This window comes from Podarcis erhardii (genome assembly GCF_964252035.2).
Source record: "Podarcis erhardii genome assembly, chromosome: 13".
Classification (NCBI taxonomy): Eukaryota; Metazoa; Chordata; class Lepidosauria; order Squamata; family Lacertidae; genus Podarcis; species Podarcis erhardii.
Genome location: NC_138502.1, coordinates 36547090 through 36565437, shown reverse-complemented (window position 1 = coordinate 36565437; position 18348 = coordinate 36547090). Strand labels below are relative to the sequence as shown.

General features: G+C 44.8%; 1 protein-coding gene across 1 annotated transcript in view; it reads right to left on the bottom strand.

The window, feature by feature from the left end:
* The window catches only part of MYBPC2 (myosin binding protein C2), a gene marked incomplete at its 5' end in the record, with an annotated part of 66358 nt that extends 48809 nt beyond the window's left edge, over window positions 1–17549 (bottom strand). The window contains 3 exon segments of the mRNA XM_081837628.1: window positions 17371–17448; window positions 17451–17501; window positions 17504–17549. Coding sequence (XP_081693754.1) covers window positions 17371–17448; window positions 17451–17501; window positions 17504–17549 — 175 coding nt within the window.
* Window positions 17550–18348: the final 799 nt, after the last annotated feature.

Here is an 18348-nt window from a genome sequence, read left to right as displayed (position 1 = left end):
TCTCGGTCCAAGACAGGGCTACCCAGGCACCTCTCATTTTGGAAAACGAGCCCTTCTGCATGATGTCATTCCTGTTCCATTCCCACTATGCGCTGAGCCCACACCGCCCGCCTCCCAATAAAGCCACCAGCATCGACTCCTTTTTCCCAGCCTGTCCTGACCCCCTAATATAGCCAGGTGCAGAGTGCTGAGCCATCACGACCGGCGATCAATAATAACCCAACCTCCGGGGCCAAAGGAGCAGGGAGATGAGCGACGGAGGGGTCCAGCTGTCGCCCGGGCTCCGCCAGAACCTTGCAGGGCTCAGCTTAGCTCCAGGATGCTTTGCATAGCTCCCGTTGGGAGACAGGACCGTGGAAGATGGAAAAGTGGATCCCAGGGGCTTTGGGTCTTCCTTCTGCAAGCGTGACGACACACCGAAGGGCAATGGGAAACAAAACCCACTTTTTCCTCCGCAGCTGTCCACACCCTACAGTTAACAGAGGAGGCTCCCCTCATTCTTGGAGAAAGCAGAGCTCTGAGGAAACCACGGACCACTTCATGGTATCAAACTCCAACTCCCATCATCTCCTGCCAGCGATGGTTGGGAAAGATGGGAGGTTCAGTTCGACAACAGCTGGAGGGCCACAAGTTCTCCATCCTCACTATGGAGCAGGCATGGCCAAACTTGGCCCTCCAGATGTTTTGGGGCTACAATTCCCATCACCCCTGACCACTGGTCCTGTTAGCTAGAGATGATGGGAGTTGTAGTCCTAAAACATCTGGAGCTCCAAGTTTGGCCGTGCCTGTTATAGAGGTTGGCAAGATCCTCAAACTTGCATACAGTGGTACCTCGGGTTACATACGCTTCAGGTTACAGACGCTTCAGGTTACAGACTCTGCTAACCCAGAAATAGTACCTCGAGTTAAGAACTTTGCTTCAGGATGAGAACAGAAATCGTGCTCCGGCGGCATGGCAGCATCAGGAGGCCCCATTAGCTAATGTGGTGCTTCAGGTTAAGAACAGTTTCAGGTTAAGAACAGACCTCCGGAATGAATTAAGTACTTAACCTGAGGTACCACTGTACTCTCTGACATTTCTTCGATGAAAATAGGGACATCCTATTCCTTAATAACATTAATCATAATTTTGCTATTTATACCCCGCCTATCTGACTGGGTTGCTCCAGCCATTCTGGGCAGCTTCCAACATATATAAAAGCATAATAAAACATTAAACATTAAAAAAAACCTTCCCTATGCCTTCTCAGATGCCTTCTAAAGGCTGCCTAGTTAATTATCTCCTTGGCTCAGCGGTGGCACAACTCTGTACCCTCCAACATTTATCTGATGAAAATAGGGGTGTCCTAAGGGAAAGCGGGTCATTCGGGGATCAAATCAGAAACTGGGACGCCTTCCATAAATCCCTGGAAAATAGGGACAGTTGGAAGGTCTGAACTTGTCCTAACTCGCTGCTGACTAGAATGCAGCCTCTGTCTCTTGAAGCACTGCTGTATTTCAAAGGGCTCTGGTTTCTACTTGCTTTTCCCAAGAAAGTTAACTTCACACATTACGGGGATGGGAATTATTCTGCTCTGCTTTTACACAGGGCTTACGATCTCCATTGCCTGTCCTGAAAAGCCCCCAGAACTGGAGGAGGGGGTGTGCTGTACTGAACTAAAAATATGGTTAGGAATCCACAGTGGGGATGTTGTGAAAGGGCTGCAAATTATTATTTATTTCATTTTATTATAATTGTATTTTTACTCCCCGGGAGAGGCGCTTGTGCGATTTTTCTGCCGCGGGTGCCAAAATACTTCAGCCGCCTCGAGTAACGAGTCTATACCACCTCATGCAGTGAAAATCTCAGGCCCTGGCAGCGGGCGACAAAAATGGCAGGCCTGCAAATCAGCACCGCAAAGGAAACAAGGAAGAGGAAAAGGAAGAAGAGAGGGGAGCTTTCCTGTTCTTAGTGCGTTTAGAAAGTTTGTGGAACTAGGGGGAGAGACGTCTACTAGGAGCCTGCCCCAGTCTGGGCATTTGGAAACTTGCAACTGGTTGCCCAACAACCAGAAAAAACAAGCAAAACATTGCCCTGGTCATTTGGAAGAGTAGATGGCTTTGCTTTTCAGTATGGGCCAATTATTCAAAATGGAGGGACCTAAAAATGCAAGCCGCCAGGCTTCCATGGAAGGCTCCCAATTTGAGATCGGCCCAGCTCTCCTTTGGACTGGTGCGAACTCAAAGCAGGCTCTCACCCTGGGGTTTTTTTCAGCTGAGACTTGCCAGAACTCAGTTCACACCTTGTCTTTCATCATATGTAGCTGGTACCTCGCTTCATTTAAAGATTTTCAGAGACTTTGAGACTAAAGGTTTCATTTTGTTCTTGTTATGGTTTGATGGAATTCTATAAAGATGGTCTATTGCATATGTACATGGTCATCGTGTTGCCTAGACATTGCTGAAGAACTCAGTTCCGGCACTCCTCAGGTGGGCGCCATTGCCATTATAAGAGAAAAACAGCACTGCTCTCGCATTCACCTCATCTACTTCCACGCCCTCTCTTCTCCAAAGGGAGCAAATAGTTTGATTTTAGGAAAGCAGGGGGGAGTGGGAAGGAAAGCAGGCTAGGAAAAGGCTTCTCAGCAGCAAACTGCTTGCTCCTTGTTTGCCACCAGATGTGATCTAGTCCCATAATCCCTGGCAGGATATGAAGGCTGGAGCGTGTGATTTGCCACCACGAAGACGCCATACAGAGTCTCCCTTGGCACCCTTCCTCTTCTTCCCCGAGTTAAGAATCCTTCTTTTGTTTTGGGGTACAGTGGTACCTCGGGTTAAGTACTTAATTCGTTCCGGAGGTCTGTTCTTAACCTGAAACTGTTCTTAACCTGAAGCACCACTTTAGCTAATGGGGCCTCTTGCTGCTGCCGTGCTGCCGGAGCCCAATTTCTGTTCTCATCCTGAAGCAAAGTTCTTAACCCGGGGTACTATTTCTGGGTTAGCTGAGTCTGTAACCTGAAGCGTATGTAACCCGAGTTACCACTGTATTTGATTTGTTTTCAGCACTTGGATGTGGGTTAAACCCAGCCGAGCACAACTGCTTCAGGGCTTGTTGAGCCTCTTCCGGGAGACATTGATTTAGCACTTTCCCACCTGTAAGGCCTTCCTGAGTGCCTGCCTGACCTTTCCTGGGCTCCGTCTCGCATTGCCTTTTCGGGGACCCTGTGTCCTATTAGGGGCAGGGAGAGAAGACTGGGCTCCGTGCTGCTTCGAGGAAGGAGGCAGGGCCAAGAAACGTTTATAATTAGCTGCCTGGTTTTGAGCGGCTCTTGCCCAACCGCTAAGGTAACCCAACCCCCTGGCTGCAGCAGAATCCCCTGGGATCAGCAATTTAGGCCTCTCAGCTTACCCCTTCTTGCTTCTGTTCAGGGTGTTTGCTGTCACTAAGCCAAGACTCCACATACAACACCCTTGTAGGTGAGAGAAACAGCCCCCCTGAAACGCATGTGTCTGGTCGGGGTGCCGTACATCAGCCACAGCGATGAACTCTACAGAAATCTGCACCTAAAACGTACAGCGGTTTTCTCTCTTTGCACACCAAGAGAGCACACCCAATACACCCTCAGATATGCACTGTGATTACCCATCTACCCCACAGAACTATTTGCAGTCTCACAGCAAGCCTGAAAGATGCAGATGACGTTTAAAAATGTTTTTATAGCATGCGTGTCTAATGCATAACCCAAATTGTCCACTGCCCACCTTCAATATTACAGGTTCTAAATTGGACGCCCCACCTACAATAAAACAAGCACCACACTGTGCGTGATCGCAGAGCGCACATCAGGTTGTGCATATCAAACATGTAGATTCAAAAACTGGAGCTTTTTGTGTTATTTACAAGGATCAGTCCTGGAATATGTGAGTGACAGGAAATCTAGGAGTGCCACTGAACATGTGCAGAGTGATATTCCATGACGACTGAATAGCCACAGCCTGACTCCATATATACTTGCAATTAGAGACGCAACTTTGGGGCTGAAGGATTCCTGCTTTTATTGCTTTAAAAAATAAAATATAAACACATCTCTCAGTCATATTAAGATTTTGCAATGTAGCTTTTTAATGTTACCTTTAGTCACCGTTTTATACACACATATCCTACGAAAATGCTTAAATTACCAATGGGTAGGGCAGGGCACGTTGCCTCAGGCAGCAAATGTCAGTGTACAGCAGTAGATTGTCAAATATAGTATTATTGTTATCACCAGTGGATTGTCTGCCCTACCCATTAACACATTTTGAACTGTCTATGTTCCAGTATTCAGAAAATACATAGCCTTGAACTCCACATGTACGAACGACAACTGAAATTCCATTTCTACAAAGTACGGCACTACACAATTAACATTCAATTACCAACAGGCCCTAATCTCTCGCTCTCACAAGCATGCGCCATAACACACATGGCATCTAACATGCCGGATATCACTATATGGATCCAGTTATACATACCGTTTTAGTGTTGCGGTTACTCTATATTGATTATATTTTATTTTGAGATGTTGTCGGCCACCCTGGGAAATACTTCTCTGAAGGACAGGATATAAACCTTAGAATAAATCAACAGACATACGGGGAAATGCAAATTGTACACTGCAAAATATATGACAACCTCATAGAGACTGATCGCAGTCTCAAAACCTGGTGCTTAGGTAGTACTCAATACTCAGGCAGACAAAACGGGACCATCCACACACAAGATGTACCTGTTAACGGGCTCAGGGGAATCCCAAGGTTTGCAGAAGTTAAAAAAAGAAAGGGGGGAAGCTCTTAATTGAGGCATGGGGGACATACACTAAAAAACTGTTCAGTGAGGACTGTATGTGCTTGGTGGCCACAGAATGCTGACTAATAGTTTGGGGAAGGATGGAAAGCCAGGTGGGAGGGGGACAGAAAGAAGTATTCTCAGCAGCAGCATGCTGCACTGCAACATTTTGTTGCAGATCCCACGTGTACTTTCATCCCAGAAAAACTAGGCACCTACGGTGCATGCCTCAAGACTCGCACAATCCACACACCTTCTTTAGGTATCAAGCAAACTAGACAGCGCAGCAACACACACACAATATTCCTCCATCTGCAAATATATAAAAATGTCCTGGAATGCACCCTAGTGGGCATTAAGCTGCTTACTGCACACACACACACACACACAAAAAAACAACAACAACACATATTTAAATGTACCTTCCAAAGTGAAGAAAATCCACGGCTAACTATAATTATGGGCTATGTATACACTATATATCCATGCGCACAGCAGAGATCACAATCCAGTGCACAGCAATCAGGCGCACTGAAGTCCCACTGAAATGAAAGTGGTTTCCGTAGGCCAAAGGCTGCGTACACACTGTACATTTAAAGTGCATGAACCCCTCCCCCAAAGAATCCTGGGAATTGTGGTTTAACACCCAACAGCTATAATTCCCAGCACCCTTAACAAACTGCAGTTCCCAGGATTCTGTGGAGGGTGTCATGCGCTTTGAGGGCAAGCCGTATCCTTTAAATGTATGGCGCGCACGTGGCCTAACTCTGTGCTGGATGGTGACTCCAGCCTGCACATGCCTTGACATAACAGCTTTTGTGACAAATATAAACACATTCACGATTGTGACAGTCACCCGCTATGACACTTGCCCACGCTGGTTGCCTACCACACTACAATCAGCATTCCCAAAGTGACAAGTAAATCCATGTGGCACAACAAACATCCCCGGACAATCTTACAAAGCAGCACAACCATATTTTAACTAACAAGTGGCCTGGAGAACGTCCAGAATATTCAGAGAATCCAAAGACCAGATAAATGATGGGTCTTGTTTATGCTAGCAGTTCTTCCTTTGCTTAAGTGCTTGCCCTGGCCTGTCTTCAAAGGCCGAGGTCCCCAAGTTAGCACAGACCAGAAAAAGACATCAATAGATACTCCATTTCTTCCTTTATTTCTGCTCCCTAACTGCTCACAAGAGCAAACAATCCATTTATTTTGCGCTATTACATTTTTTGGTGCATCTTTTTTCCATCATGGAAACCAAGACAAATATATGTGTAGGTTTTCGCCTGTCACCCGTCCAGATACAGTAGTAACCAGACCCGGCCCTGCTTAGCTTCAGCAAGGAGGTGACATCATGTACCTTCCCCCAAGGATCTTATTATGTACTCTCCGCAAGTCATATCTATCTATCGACAACCCCACAGGTGCTAACCTTATCACCTTGCAATAAAACGGACACAGACCCCCCCCCCAGGAGTCCCGACCTTCAATGGCTGAGAGCATTGCTTTGCAGCATGGAGAGAGATTGGCTGCTGGATTGAAAACTGTGGTTACTGGGGGGGGGAATGCAAGCACTACCCCAAAAAAGTACAGTGGTACCTCAGGTTAAGTACGGTACTTAATTCATTCTGGGGGTCCGTTCTTAACCTGAAACTGTTCTTAACCTGAAGCACCACTTTAGCTAATGGGGCCTCCTGCTGCCGCTGCGCCGCCAGAGCACAATTTCTGTTCTCATCTTGAAGCAAAGTTCTTAACCCGAGGTAATATTTCTGGGTTAGCAGAGTCTGTAACCTGAAGTGTATGTAACCTGAAGCGTATGTAACCTGAGGTACCACTGTAATTCATTCTGACCCCCTGACTCCACTGCCCCACTCACTTTCCCATGATTACTCAACAGAAAGGTATTCGCCACAAAAACTTATGGAATATGCAGCAATGGCAAAACTTACCGGAAGAATAAGAAATCAAGCTAAGCTTTTTATAAAAGAATGGAAATGGTTTGTTGCAGAAAAATTGTAAACAGTTAAGAACACTGGCAGGATCAACCTGCAGTTTCATAAGAGTATATATTTAAAGAAGATGAATAAATGAGCAAATTAAGTTAATTTGCATATGCAGAAAATATTAAAAATAAATTTAAGGAACTGCAGAAAGAGGGGGAAGAAAATCAAGTTTTGAAATGTCAAAGTGAATGTAAAGTTAGTGAAATGTATAAACCTGAAAAGTAGGTAGGTAGGAAAGAAGGAAGGAAGGAAGGAAGGAAGGAAGGAAGGAAGGAAGGAAGGAAGGTATTCTGCGCATACTAATTATAACGTCATAATAAATGCCCAGGAAACAAAAGTCCTACTGGGCACCTTAAATATAAATATAGTAAATAAAGAGCAAAATAAACTGGGTGTTAAAATCAGCCTGCAGTCCTAAACCAGCATACTTAAAATTCATCTCCATCAAAATCAATAAGACTTTGTCAGAGAAAATATATTAGACGGGAGCCTGAATGTGAAATACACCATTATTTAACTTGTAGGGCACGGTTTGGTTGACACCACCAGAAGCACACTTTGCCCAGAGGAGGGTTTAGGGGAGCACGACCGGTTCGCCCGCACTGCCCGCCAAGCTGAGAGGGAGCTGCAACAATGACGAACAGAAGGCAAGGGGGGTGCCCCAAATTTTGGCATCACACAGGGCACCACTGAAATTCTAAAGCCCAAAGGCCACCCCTGCTTTGCCTATCCTGTCCCCCTTTGATATATCCCCCATAACACCTCCGTTCCAGCTTGCATCCCTCCTATTGGCTCCTCTGAATCACAGCTCGTCAGAATTTTGTTAGTGAGTCTGCTAAAGCTGTCGTTCTGCCAGCTTCAGAGCTTTCTCTCCAGGGTGTCTATAAGTTATAACTCTCGACGGGGTTGGAACTGGATGGATCTTGTGCCTAATGCACATGCATTTAAATGCTCACAGCAGGAACATTGAGATGCCAACAGCACAAAACCTGCCATCTGGCCATTACACAATGCTGGTGAGAGGCCCATGTTAAACTGTTGATAACAGATTAAAAGACAATCATTATGTTTTTCTTGCATCTCTTTAACCATTATATATATATATATGCACGCACATGCACAAATGTTATGCAGATTGCCAGCATCTTTCGTCCTCTTTTTTTGGCAATGCATTTATTGCAAGTGGCCACTCTGCCAAGTGCCCTCTGATGAGCCCTCTGTAACATTGATGGGCACCTTTCAGTCTTATTTTGTAGTGACAGCAGCAAAAGAACTCAAAAAAATGGCTGCCATTTTAATTCCCCCCAATTTTCCCCAATGTCGCAAAGCACCTAATGTAGTGTTACTCCAGGGCATTGTGGGAAATTCCCCCATGAATCCTCTCAACAGAATTAAGGAGTATCCTGATCAGCTGCTCAGAATGGGGTTGGTTAGGGCCACATGGCTGACGACAGAGAACATAGAATCACAGAATTGTAGAGTTGAAAGGGAACACAAGCGTCGTCTTGTCCAACCCCCAGCAATACCTTTTTGCCCAGTGTGGGTCTCAAACCTACATCCCTGAGATTAAGAATCTCATGCTCTACCAACTGAGCTATCCCAGCTGGTTCATCTTCATCATCATCCCAGCTGGTTTCTCACCCCCTCTGCTTCCAGAGTCCATTGCCTCTCCCAGCAATACGTCTATCAGAGGTGATGACAGATCAGGAAAAGCCAAGTGGTGAGCTTTTCCAGGACTGTTCCACTTCAGAGTAAAGGGGTGTGCTTGTGTGATGTATGGGAAGAAAATTCCATAAAGCAAGCAAACTAAGCATAGATGTAAGGGGTTGGATGCAACACCAGTCATACTCATGGTCGACCCATTGAAATTAATGGGCATGAACCAGAGGCTTTTTTACTAGGAGTTTTAGGCACAGAGATACCAAAGGAACAGAAACGATTATTTATGTATGCGACGACAACAGCGTGGATACTGCTGGCCCAGAGATGGAAAGAAGATAAAGCCCCGACCAGAGATGAATGGCTGATGAAGATGATGAACTACGCCGAAAAGGCGAAAATGACCAGGAAAATCAGAAACCAAGGAGAGAGGAACTTTAATAAGGAATGGGGGGAAATTACAATTTGCTTAAGAGAACACTGTAAACAACTAAAAACTTTGGCAGGATTTGAGTAACGCTTCTTATGTACTAAAAACTAAGGGAAAAATTGGACTATTTAAGTCAGAGAATCCTACAGTGGTACCTCAGGTTAAGTACTTAATTCATTCTGGAGGTCCATACTTAACCTGAAACTGTTCTTAACCTGAAGCACCACTTTAGCTAATGGGGCCTCCTGCTGCCGCCACGCCGCCGGAGCATGATTTCTGTTCTCATCCTGAAGCAAAGTTCTTAACCCGAGGTAATATTTCTGGGTTAGCAGAGTATGTAACCTGAAGCATATGTAACCAGAGGTGGTGATGATCAGGCATGTCACAACAGGTAGACCGTGATCCACTGGTAGATCAGTGGATGTCTGTGGTAGATCACTGGTAGATCACTGGCTCCCCCCCAAAGAACCCCAGAAACTCTGGCTCCCCTAAAAATAGCTCTACATCTTTGCCCTGCACCCCTAAAAAACAGGGCTCTCCTCCTCCCTAAAAAAGCTCAATAACTTTGACCTGCACCCCAAAAAAGGGAGTAGATCACTGCCAGTTTTTAACTCTGTGAGTAGATCGCAGTCTCTTGGAAGCTGGCCATCCCACTGCTGCTGATGTTTAACGTTTGAATTTAAATGTGTAGTGTAAAACTCAATAAAAAAGATTATACAAAAAAAAGAAGAAATTAATGGGCATGACTAACTTATGCCCATTGATTTCAATGGATTGGCTCTGATTATGCTTAACATTGGCTAAAACCTGATAAGCTATTCCCCCCGCCCCATGTGGAGTACTCCTCCCCTTGTAGCCTGAAGTGGTACGGTCCTGAAAAAACTTCACCTTTTTGCTCTAAAGCACCTCTTAGAATCAAGCTGTTCCGAGGCAGTTGCCAATTTAAGCATCCTGCTTGCCTCTGCCGCATGAAAGATCTGGCCCAACTGCGCAAACAACTCGGCTGGTTGCTTGGGGCAACTGTGTATGTATTTAAGGGCATCGTTCCAACGAAGCACCAGGCAGTCTGAGAGCTGTGATGCCACACAGGGTGCTGGTCTGTAATGCTCGGATCTCGCAGCACAACTGCTTCAAGGGGGAAAGTCTCCGCGACATGGCGAGTCGGGCCTTTTTTGCAGCTCCTAGGCCAGGCTAAGGGAACAGCCTCAGACTGTGGCATCCCTTTGGGTGTTGCTACTTCCCCTGGCATGGACATAGCCAGGGGGGCAGCTGCCCCTCCTAAATCAAGTAAATAAATAATAATACTTAACGAAAAGTAGAAATAATCAGAATATTTGAAATTGAGATGCCCTACCACAAAAAAGGCTCTGCTCATCTCTCTTGCTCAGCCGTACACGACAGCGGTCATTCAGTACCTTGCAGGGAATGAAGAACTGGCTAAGGTCAACAATGATAAGGGAACGTCTCAATGGGCTATGTTTAAATGCTGAGAAGGTTTTCAGCAATAAAACTTGTTCAGATTTTCTTTTTTTTTAAGATGAGAAAAGGCGAGTTCTTTGTAATTTTGCAAAACATACCTGTTAACCGCATGAAAGCTACTCTATGGTGTTAATTTTGATGGTTTCGTTTTTATTTAACGTCCTAGTTTTCCAGTAACTGAAGATTTCGACAGATTTTTCTGAGCACTTGGGGTCAAAAGAAAGTACAGTGGTAATGGGGCCTCCTGCTGCTGCCGCGCCGCCAGAGCACGATTTCTGTTCTCATCCTGAAGCAAAGTTCTTAACCCGAGGTACTATTTCTGGGTTAGCGGAGTCTGTAACCTGAAGCGTATGTAACCCGAGGTACCACTGTAATTAATTTAAAACAACTGTGGTCAAGACATTTCATTCCGATTCGGCTAGACAGAGCCAGACAGAGGATGACGACAGGTGGGTGTCCTGCTCCCCCCCTAACATAAATCCTGGCTACACTAATGTCCCCTGCATCTGATCCCTGATTGTTTACATCTGTTGCACTTAAAGAGAACTGCATTGCAGAATCATAGAGTTGAAAGGGACCTGCTCCATGCAGCTTACAGCATCCTTGACAAATGACCTTCCACCTTTCAAGGTTGTCGGTTCCACTGTCAAACAGCTCCTTGAAACATCCCAGTGCAGATGATAGCTGTTACCCTTGCAACAGCCCTGCAGGGCAAGCCGGTAGTACTATCCACACCATGGGTAGGCAGACTAAGGCCCCGGGGCCGGATCTGGCCCAATCGCCTTCTAAATCCGTCCCGCAGACAGTCCGGGAATCAGTGTGTTTTTTACAAGAGTAGAAGGTGTCCTTTTATTTAAAATGCATCTTTGGGTTATTTGTAGGGCATAGGAATTTGTTCATTCCCCACCAAAAAATATAGTCCGGACCCCCCACAAGGTCTGAGGGACAGTGGACTGGCCCCCTGCTGAAAAAGTTTGCTGACCCCTGATCCGCACACTCCTGGTTGGAGGGCTAACCTACAGGACATCGAAGTATTTCAGCTGTAGCTCCCGCACCCCACTTTACTGCATGGACCAGGCTTCCAACTCCAGTGACATCACTGTCAAAAGGGCCCAGCCAATCAGCGCTCTAAACAGCTGTTTCATCCTGGAAATAAGTTTGGTTCTCTTGGGATTTGGAAGGTTGTATGTCTGCCCAAAGAGTGGTGAGTGCGGATCCTCGACTGGCTCTCCACTCTGCCTCTAACGGGTCTTTAATGTAGGTGAGATTCGAACTGGGAACTTGGTTTCCTGATAGGGTGCATTTCCCAAAAAGGGCATAAATTTGCAAGTGCTATTAAAAGCAGAGACATCACCTTGCCAACAAAGGTCCGTATAGTTAAAGCTATGGTTTTCCCAGTAGTGATGTATGGAAGTGAGAGCTGGACCATAAGGAAGGCTGATCGCCAGAGAATTGATGCTTTTGAATTATGGTGCTGGAGGAGACTCTTGAGAGTCCCATGGACTGTAAGAAGATCAAACCTATCCATTCTTAAGGAAATCAGCCCTGAGTGCTCACTGGAAGGACAGATCCTGAAGCTGAGGCTCCAGTACTTTGGCCACCTTATGAGAAGAGAAGACTCCCTGGAAAAGACCCTGATGTTGGGAAAGATGGAGGGTACAAGGAGAAGGGGAGGACAGAGGACGAGATGGTTGGACAGTGTTCTCGAAGCTACCAGCATGAGTTTGACCAAGCTGCGGGAGGCAGTGGAAGACAGGCATGCCTGGCGTGCTCTGGTCCGGGGGTCACAAAGAGTCGGACATGACTAAACGACAACAAAAAATTATGTGTATAGATGCACATTCAGAAATAATAGCTGTTATTTAAATAGAAATATCTCTGACCCATCTGATGCCTGGGTGCTAACTGCTGTCGGGCAACTTTGAGGCTCCCATTCTCCCTTCCTGGGGTTCTTTATCTTTAAACTAGGTGGCCAGACAGCCCTTCAAATAGAGGATACTTTCACATATAAGACTGCCCTCTAACAGTCCTTCAAACAGATAGGAGTTGTACTCTCCCAACACCTAGAAGGCACAACCACTTTCACTACCTCTGAAACAGAGGCCTGTCCTCACTCAAGTAGAACACTTGGTTACCCTACTTCTAGGCTCAAAGCTCACACTTTCTTCCTTTTTTAAAATTACATCTTTATTGGTTTTTCAATTAATTTACAGTCATCGTTTTCATACACGTCAACATTCACAATTTACAATTGAACACAATAAACATTCCACCATTGAACATGTATGCATAAACAAAAAGGAAAATAAAAATTATGTCACTTATATACTTATTTTGTTGTCACTTTGTTTGCACTGGACTTCCTTCCACCTCTTACTTGGGTCCATAGAATTCTATGTTATATGCCTTTCCAGTCATATCTAATATTCCATTTACCATCTTTCCCACTGTTTCTACTAGTTATCTTTACAAGGGTCATTCTAGCCCAGCCAAAAATTGTTGAATCGCCGCAGTAATCTTCCAGATTTTTTTTTTAAAAAAATAACTCCAATTGTTGTTAAATTTTCGGTACTCTTGGGTCTCTTAACTGCCCTGTCAACTTATCCAAGCTCACACTTTCAACCAGCCATGCCAGCTCTCAAGAATTCATTTCTGTTTTAGCCAACCAGCCAACTCTTTTTGCTTTCTGGGTATTGTTCTCTCTTTTTTTCTAGGCAAAATTATGTCATCAGCAAAAAATAAATAAAAAATTAAATACATTTAACTCCTGCCCTTGTCTAGCAAATACATGCGCGCGCGCACACACACACACACACACACAGAAGGCCTCCTTCAAAAAATAATCTGCAAAAAACTGACCACCTCTCCCCTCCCCTTACCCCCTGAAAGATGACGCCTTCTTCCTGGTCTCGTGCTCCCCAAGTACTGTAGAACTACACCGCTTTCCTGCTTACCCCTTTATGCTGGGCTGATTGCACCTGCTCGGTGATACTGATGTGCGATGCATCTTGGCACAGAGGCATGGAAAGGCTGGCTCCATCCCATTATCCACCCCTCCCAGGCACTGACGCAATGGCTGTTGGTCCTGGGGTGACATTCCCTCACCCTCATCCATGCCACCTTCTCTCCAAACCACTCCCACTGGCATCTTGCACCCACTAGCAGAAGGCATTTCTGCTCCACCGATTGCATAAGCACTAGCCGAGAATCACATGTGATGTCCTGTGTGGCGGGAGGTTGCAAGAAAGGTCATCGGATCTAACCGATCAGCCCGCAGTGTGTCAGGAATAGAGAGCAGGAACAACAGTATACAACCATGAGGGTGTGCAGAACAGAGAGCTTGAGTAAGTGAGCCAGGTTATGTGCTCCGAAGCGACCTCTAGGGTCAAACCAAGGTATTGCACTTCCCCCAAGCAAAATTGGGAAAGCACATTTCAGGATCCCTTGCACAGTGTCTCAGAGGAGGCGGGGGGCAACTTAGGTTCTCCTAGGTCTGTGACAACTCCCACTTGTAAGTGGATGGAGTTATTTTAGCTGCATCAGGACACAAATTTGGAGAATGAGCCCGATATTAGCATATAGGTTCGGGGTCATTACAATCAGTGAAATGGATTACGTTTTCTCCTCCGCTTGTAAAGATGTGTTGTAGAATATCAAACGTCTATCCTTTCCCCGCTCTTTTAATAATAAATAATTATTATATTATTATTATTTATATGCCACACATCTGACTGGGTTGCCCCCGTCACTCTGGGCGGCTTCCAGCAAAATATAAAAACATAACGAGTTGGATCCCACCTTCAAAGTGTAATCAAATAATCAGCTAGTTTAACCGATTAGAAAAACATTCTATCGACTAAAAAGTTAATGCCAAAAGGTGTACCAATTAATGGGGTGGGGTTTAGTTGTTGTTTTAAGTCACTTTTAATACAAATATGGCAGATGGGCAATTTTAAAAAGGATTTGCTTTTTTGCTTCAGAACGATAGTTTTCACTCAAACGCAGAATTATGCATATCTAACTGATTGATTAATCACCTACTGGAATGAACTAAATGTCATGCAACCGAGGCTGCAGTCTCCCCAGGGAGTAAGTCCCATGAAACTCAATAGACTTTACTTTGCAGTGAACATGCTAAGATTGCACTGTAAGACTTTTTTGCAAGCCGCTTTGTGGTTTTCTACAATCAAGCGCGCTATATAAATTTTGTGAAGTAAAAAACATAATTAAATAAATACGACTGCAATCCCTGTACACACTTCTCCGGGACTAGCTGAGCTGAGCGGAAAATTGCGGTGTGAACCCCCTCTTAACTACTAGTTCGCTTTTGGTTTTCCTGAACGAAAAACTCTGGTACTTGAAGACTTAGAGAGGAGTTAAAGAGATAAAAGGTTTTACATTTACAGAACAAAATTGGTAAAACAAAGGATGTGTCAGGAAACCTAGAAACACTTAACTTACATTTATATATTAAATTCAGTGGATTTTACAGACTTCTAAACAAGATGATGAACGTACAGCTTCTTTTCAGTTCTTTCACTTCAGTTCCTTAAACTTATTTGTATAGGTGCTACACCTTAATAATACTTTGGTTCTTATACAAGGTGGTACTTTCCCAAACTTCTGTAAAACGCACTCCCAAGGCTCCTCTAGCAGTATAACAGACCCAAGGGATCACCAAACCCTCTCCTGACAGTTATGGGGTTGCACCGCAAGGTTTCTTGTAACTGGGCGACATTGCTAGTAAATGCAACACAGCTAGTCAATTTAACCCACAACAAATGCTTTCCCCTAACTTGAGAAAGGCTCAAACGGTGCAAAGGAAAGACTCTCAGAACCTGCTGCCCCATCCTGGGATTGTAGGCTTGGCTTGGCTTGCCTGCAGGAGTGCTGCCGGTTACTATTATGAGAAGGGACTTCGCTTTGCACATTTTGACCGCTAGATTAAAAATTTCCTGCAGTCAGACTTTTCTAGTGATCAGGATGCCGGTGGGTGACTGACATCCAAGCGCCTTTATATACAGATACGAGAGATGATGATTTATTAGCTGTGAACGAAGGATCGGAGTATATATCGAGGCAAAGAAGTATCAGCTATCATAAATGATGTAGCCATCTGTTGACGGGGGAGGGGTGCAGAAAGGAGGCGAGATGGTTGCCCCTCATCTCATTATTTCTATATGTGTCAATATATGTGTGTGGACAATATTGAAATTTAATTTCCATCATAATTTCCATTATTATTATTATTATTATTATTATTATTATTATTATTATTATTAGCAATGACCACACTAATATCAAAATACATCCATTTTACAAAATAACATGAAATTAAAGAGGGGAGGCAGCACCGGAATAGAATTTATTCAGCCTGAAATGTTCCAGTCAAAATATTTGCAAGCGGCACCGAAAAACAAAAGTGGAAAAAGCAGACCTCTCCACGTGCTCTGTTCTTAAGAATTCACCTTGCTTTAAAGTTTAATTGAAATTTCTTGGGATCCATAAAGTATAATAAACACAAAGAAGCATAACCACATATACAAAAGAGAAGCTCAGAGGGGAAGGATTTGAACCTGATTCCTAATCTGACAATCTAACCACTACTCCACACTGTTTTTCTTGATAAGTCTTTTATAGGGAGGCGAGATTCTTAGCTAGGGGAACAAAAACTGATACGAGGTCTCTTCCCTCTGTTTCTCTCATATTTTAAGGCATATTCCTAATTGCAAACAATTTGCTCTTGCTTGTTTCAGCCTCTTAGAATGCAATGATGGGGGGGGGGTGCCTTGTCTTGAATTTGAGGCGGCAATAGAGCATCCATATTTTGGGGCGTTTTAGAGCCATGCTTGGCACTCTGCCACACCTCTTTGCAGCCCGTCTCTAGTTGCCCCTTCCATGCGGGATGTGTGTGTGTGTGTGTGTGTGTTTGCAAAAGACCCACCTTTGGTGGGCCTGATGTGCCATTTCCAAATATTTCCTGGAGCAGCTTGGGAAGGAACACACACGAGAGAGAGGCAACGAGCACAGTTCTCTGCTTAACATCCGAGATCTGAACACACCAGGCCCGCACGATCTAAGAGTGGCTTTATACCGACCACAGATTCTTCGATTTCCATTCTTCGTTAGCAAGGACCACACAAGGCAGCTCAGAAGCCTCACACGGAAACATGCACAAAAGGCAGATTCTTACATGCACAGGAGAACCCAAAGGCAAGGTGACGAGGGACCCAGGGACCAAAACCACCCTATTGTTTCTCAAAGCACTGTGAGATTGTGGGAAACATCCAACCATCACCACCCTCAATGGGTGCCGTTGGGACAGGACTATAGGGCAGTGGCGTAGCGTGGGGGGTGCAGGGGTGGCCGGCCGCACTGGACGCAACATCTGGGGGCGCGCGCTCGCACTCGCAGCTCTCTGCCCCCTGCTAAAATCCACGGGTTAGGGGGCGCACATTACTTGCCTTGCCCCGGGTGCTGACAACCCACGCTACGCCACTGCTATAGGGCAAGGGGTCCTGGGCCCCACTCAGCAGAAATATCGCGAGGGTCCCCAAAATACCAGCAGGGCTGACTTTACACACTGCAAATTACATAATCGAATACACCATAGCTGTCAACCTTCCCTTTTTTTTGCGGGAAATTCCCTTATTCCAGTGCCGTTTCCTGCTGCATCCCGCTGCTATCCCGGATTGTTAGATATTCCATAGACAGGTGAGGCGGCCGATCCCTTATTTTCGAGGCTGCTGATCCCTTATTTTCAAATCTGAAAGTTGACAGCTATGAATACACTTTCTATAGAAGCCCCCTTCCCACTGTACGGTTATTAAATCTGGAGTCTAAAATTACCAAATTGCACCACGGACCACCCTAATAGGCCCAACATCCACTTTTCTCTCTCTCCCTCCCTCCCTTATATTTTATTAAAATTGGTTCTTCAGCATCTCTGCCTAGGTGACCTTTATGACACACCTAAGGACCCTTACCAGGCTTGGCGGGTTCAGGCATGGCTGTGATCTCTGGGCTGATACGCTGTGCCTGTCTGAGTTTGGGATCTCCCTGGAGAATGCACTTGGCTGGGTCGCTTTAAAGACCCAGCAAAGGGGACACTGAGAAGCGTCACCTGACCCCCAGGGACCATTGCCAAATTCCAGAGCTGTGGCATAAACGTCTTCAAATCCCGGGCTTGGCCTTACTAGAAAAAGAACCCAGCTGGTGGGATGGGAGGGAGAGGGAAAGGCGGCAGGAGCCAAGTCAGACTCAGATTTGTTCAAGGGAACAGAACCTCCATGAAAAGGGGCATAAATATTTCCCAAAACATTACTCCTTTAAGACACAAAACAAAGGAAACCGTAATGGCCACAAGAAAATCCTTTAAAAATAATATTTTAAAAAATGATTTTTTCCTAATAAAAGAAAGAAAGAAATTCCTTTTAAAACCCACTGCTTACATACCCACCAACATTTTTACAATGAAAATAGGGTCTTCTATTATTATTATTATTAATTATTATTATTATTATTAAAGACACAAAACAAAGGAAACCATATTGGCCACAAGAAAATTCTTTAAAAATAATAATAATATTTTTTTTTCCTTATAAAAGAAAGAAATTCCTTTTAAAATCCACTGTTTACATATCCATCAACATTTCTCCAATGAAAATAGGGACTTCGTTGTTGTTGTTGTTGTTGTTGTTGTTATATCTATATCTGACCAGGTTGCTCCAGCCACTCTGGGCAGCTTCCAACATATACAAAAACATAATATAACATTAAACATTTAAAAAAACTTCCCTAAACAGGGCTGCCTTCAGGTGTCTTCTAAAGGTTGTATAGGTTAATTATCTCCTTGGCTCGGTGGGGGAGTTGCAAAACTCCATATCGGCCAACACTTCTCTAATGAAAAGAGAGATTTTCCAGGATAAAATCAGAAACCAGGACGGCTTCTGCAAATCTGGCAC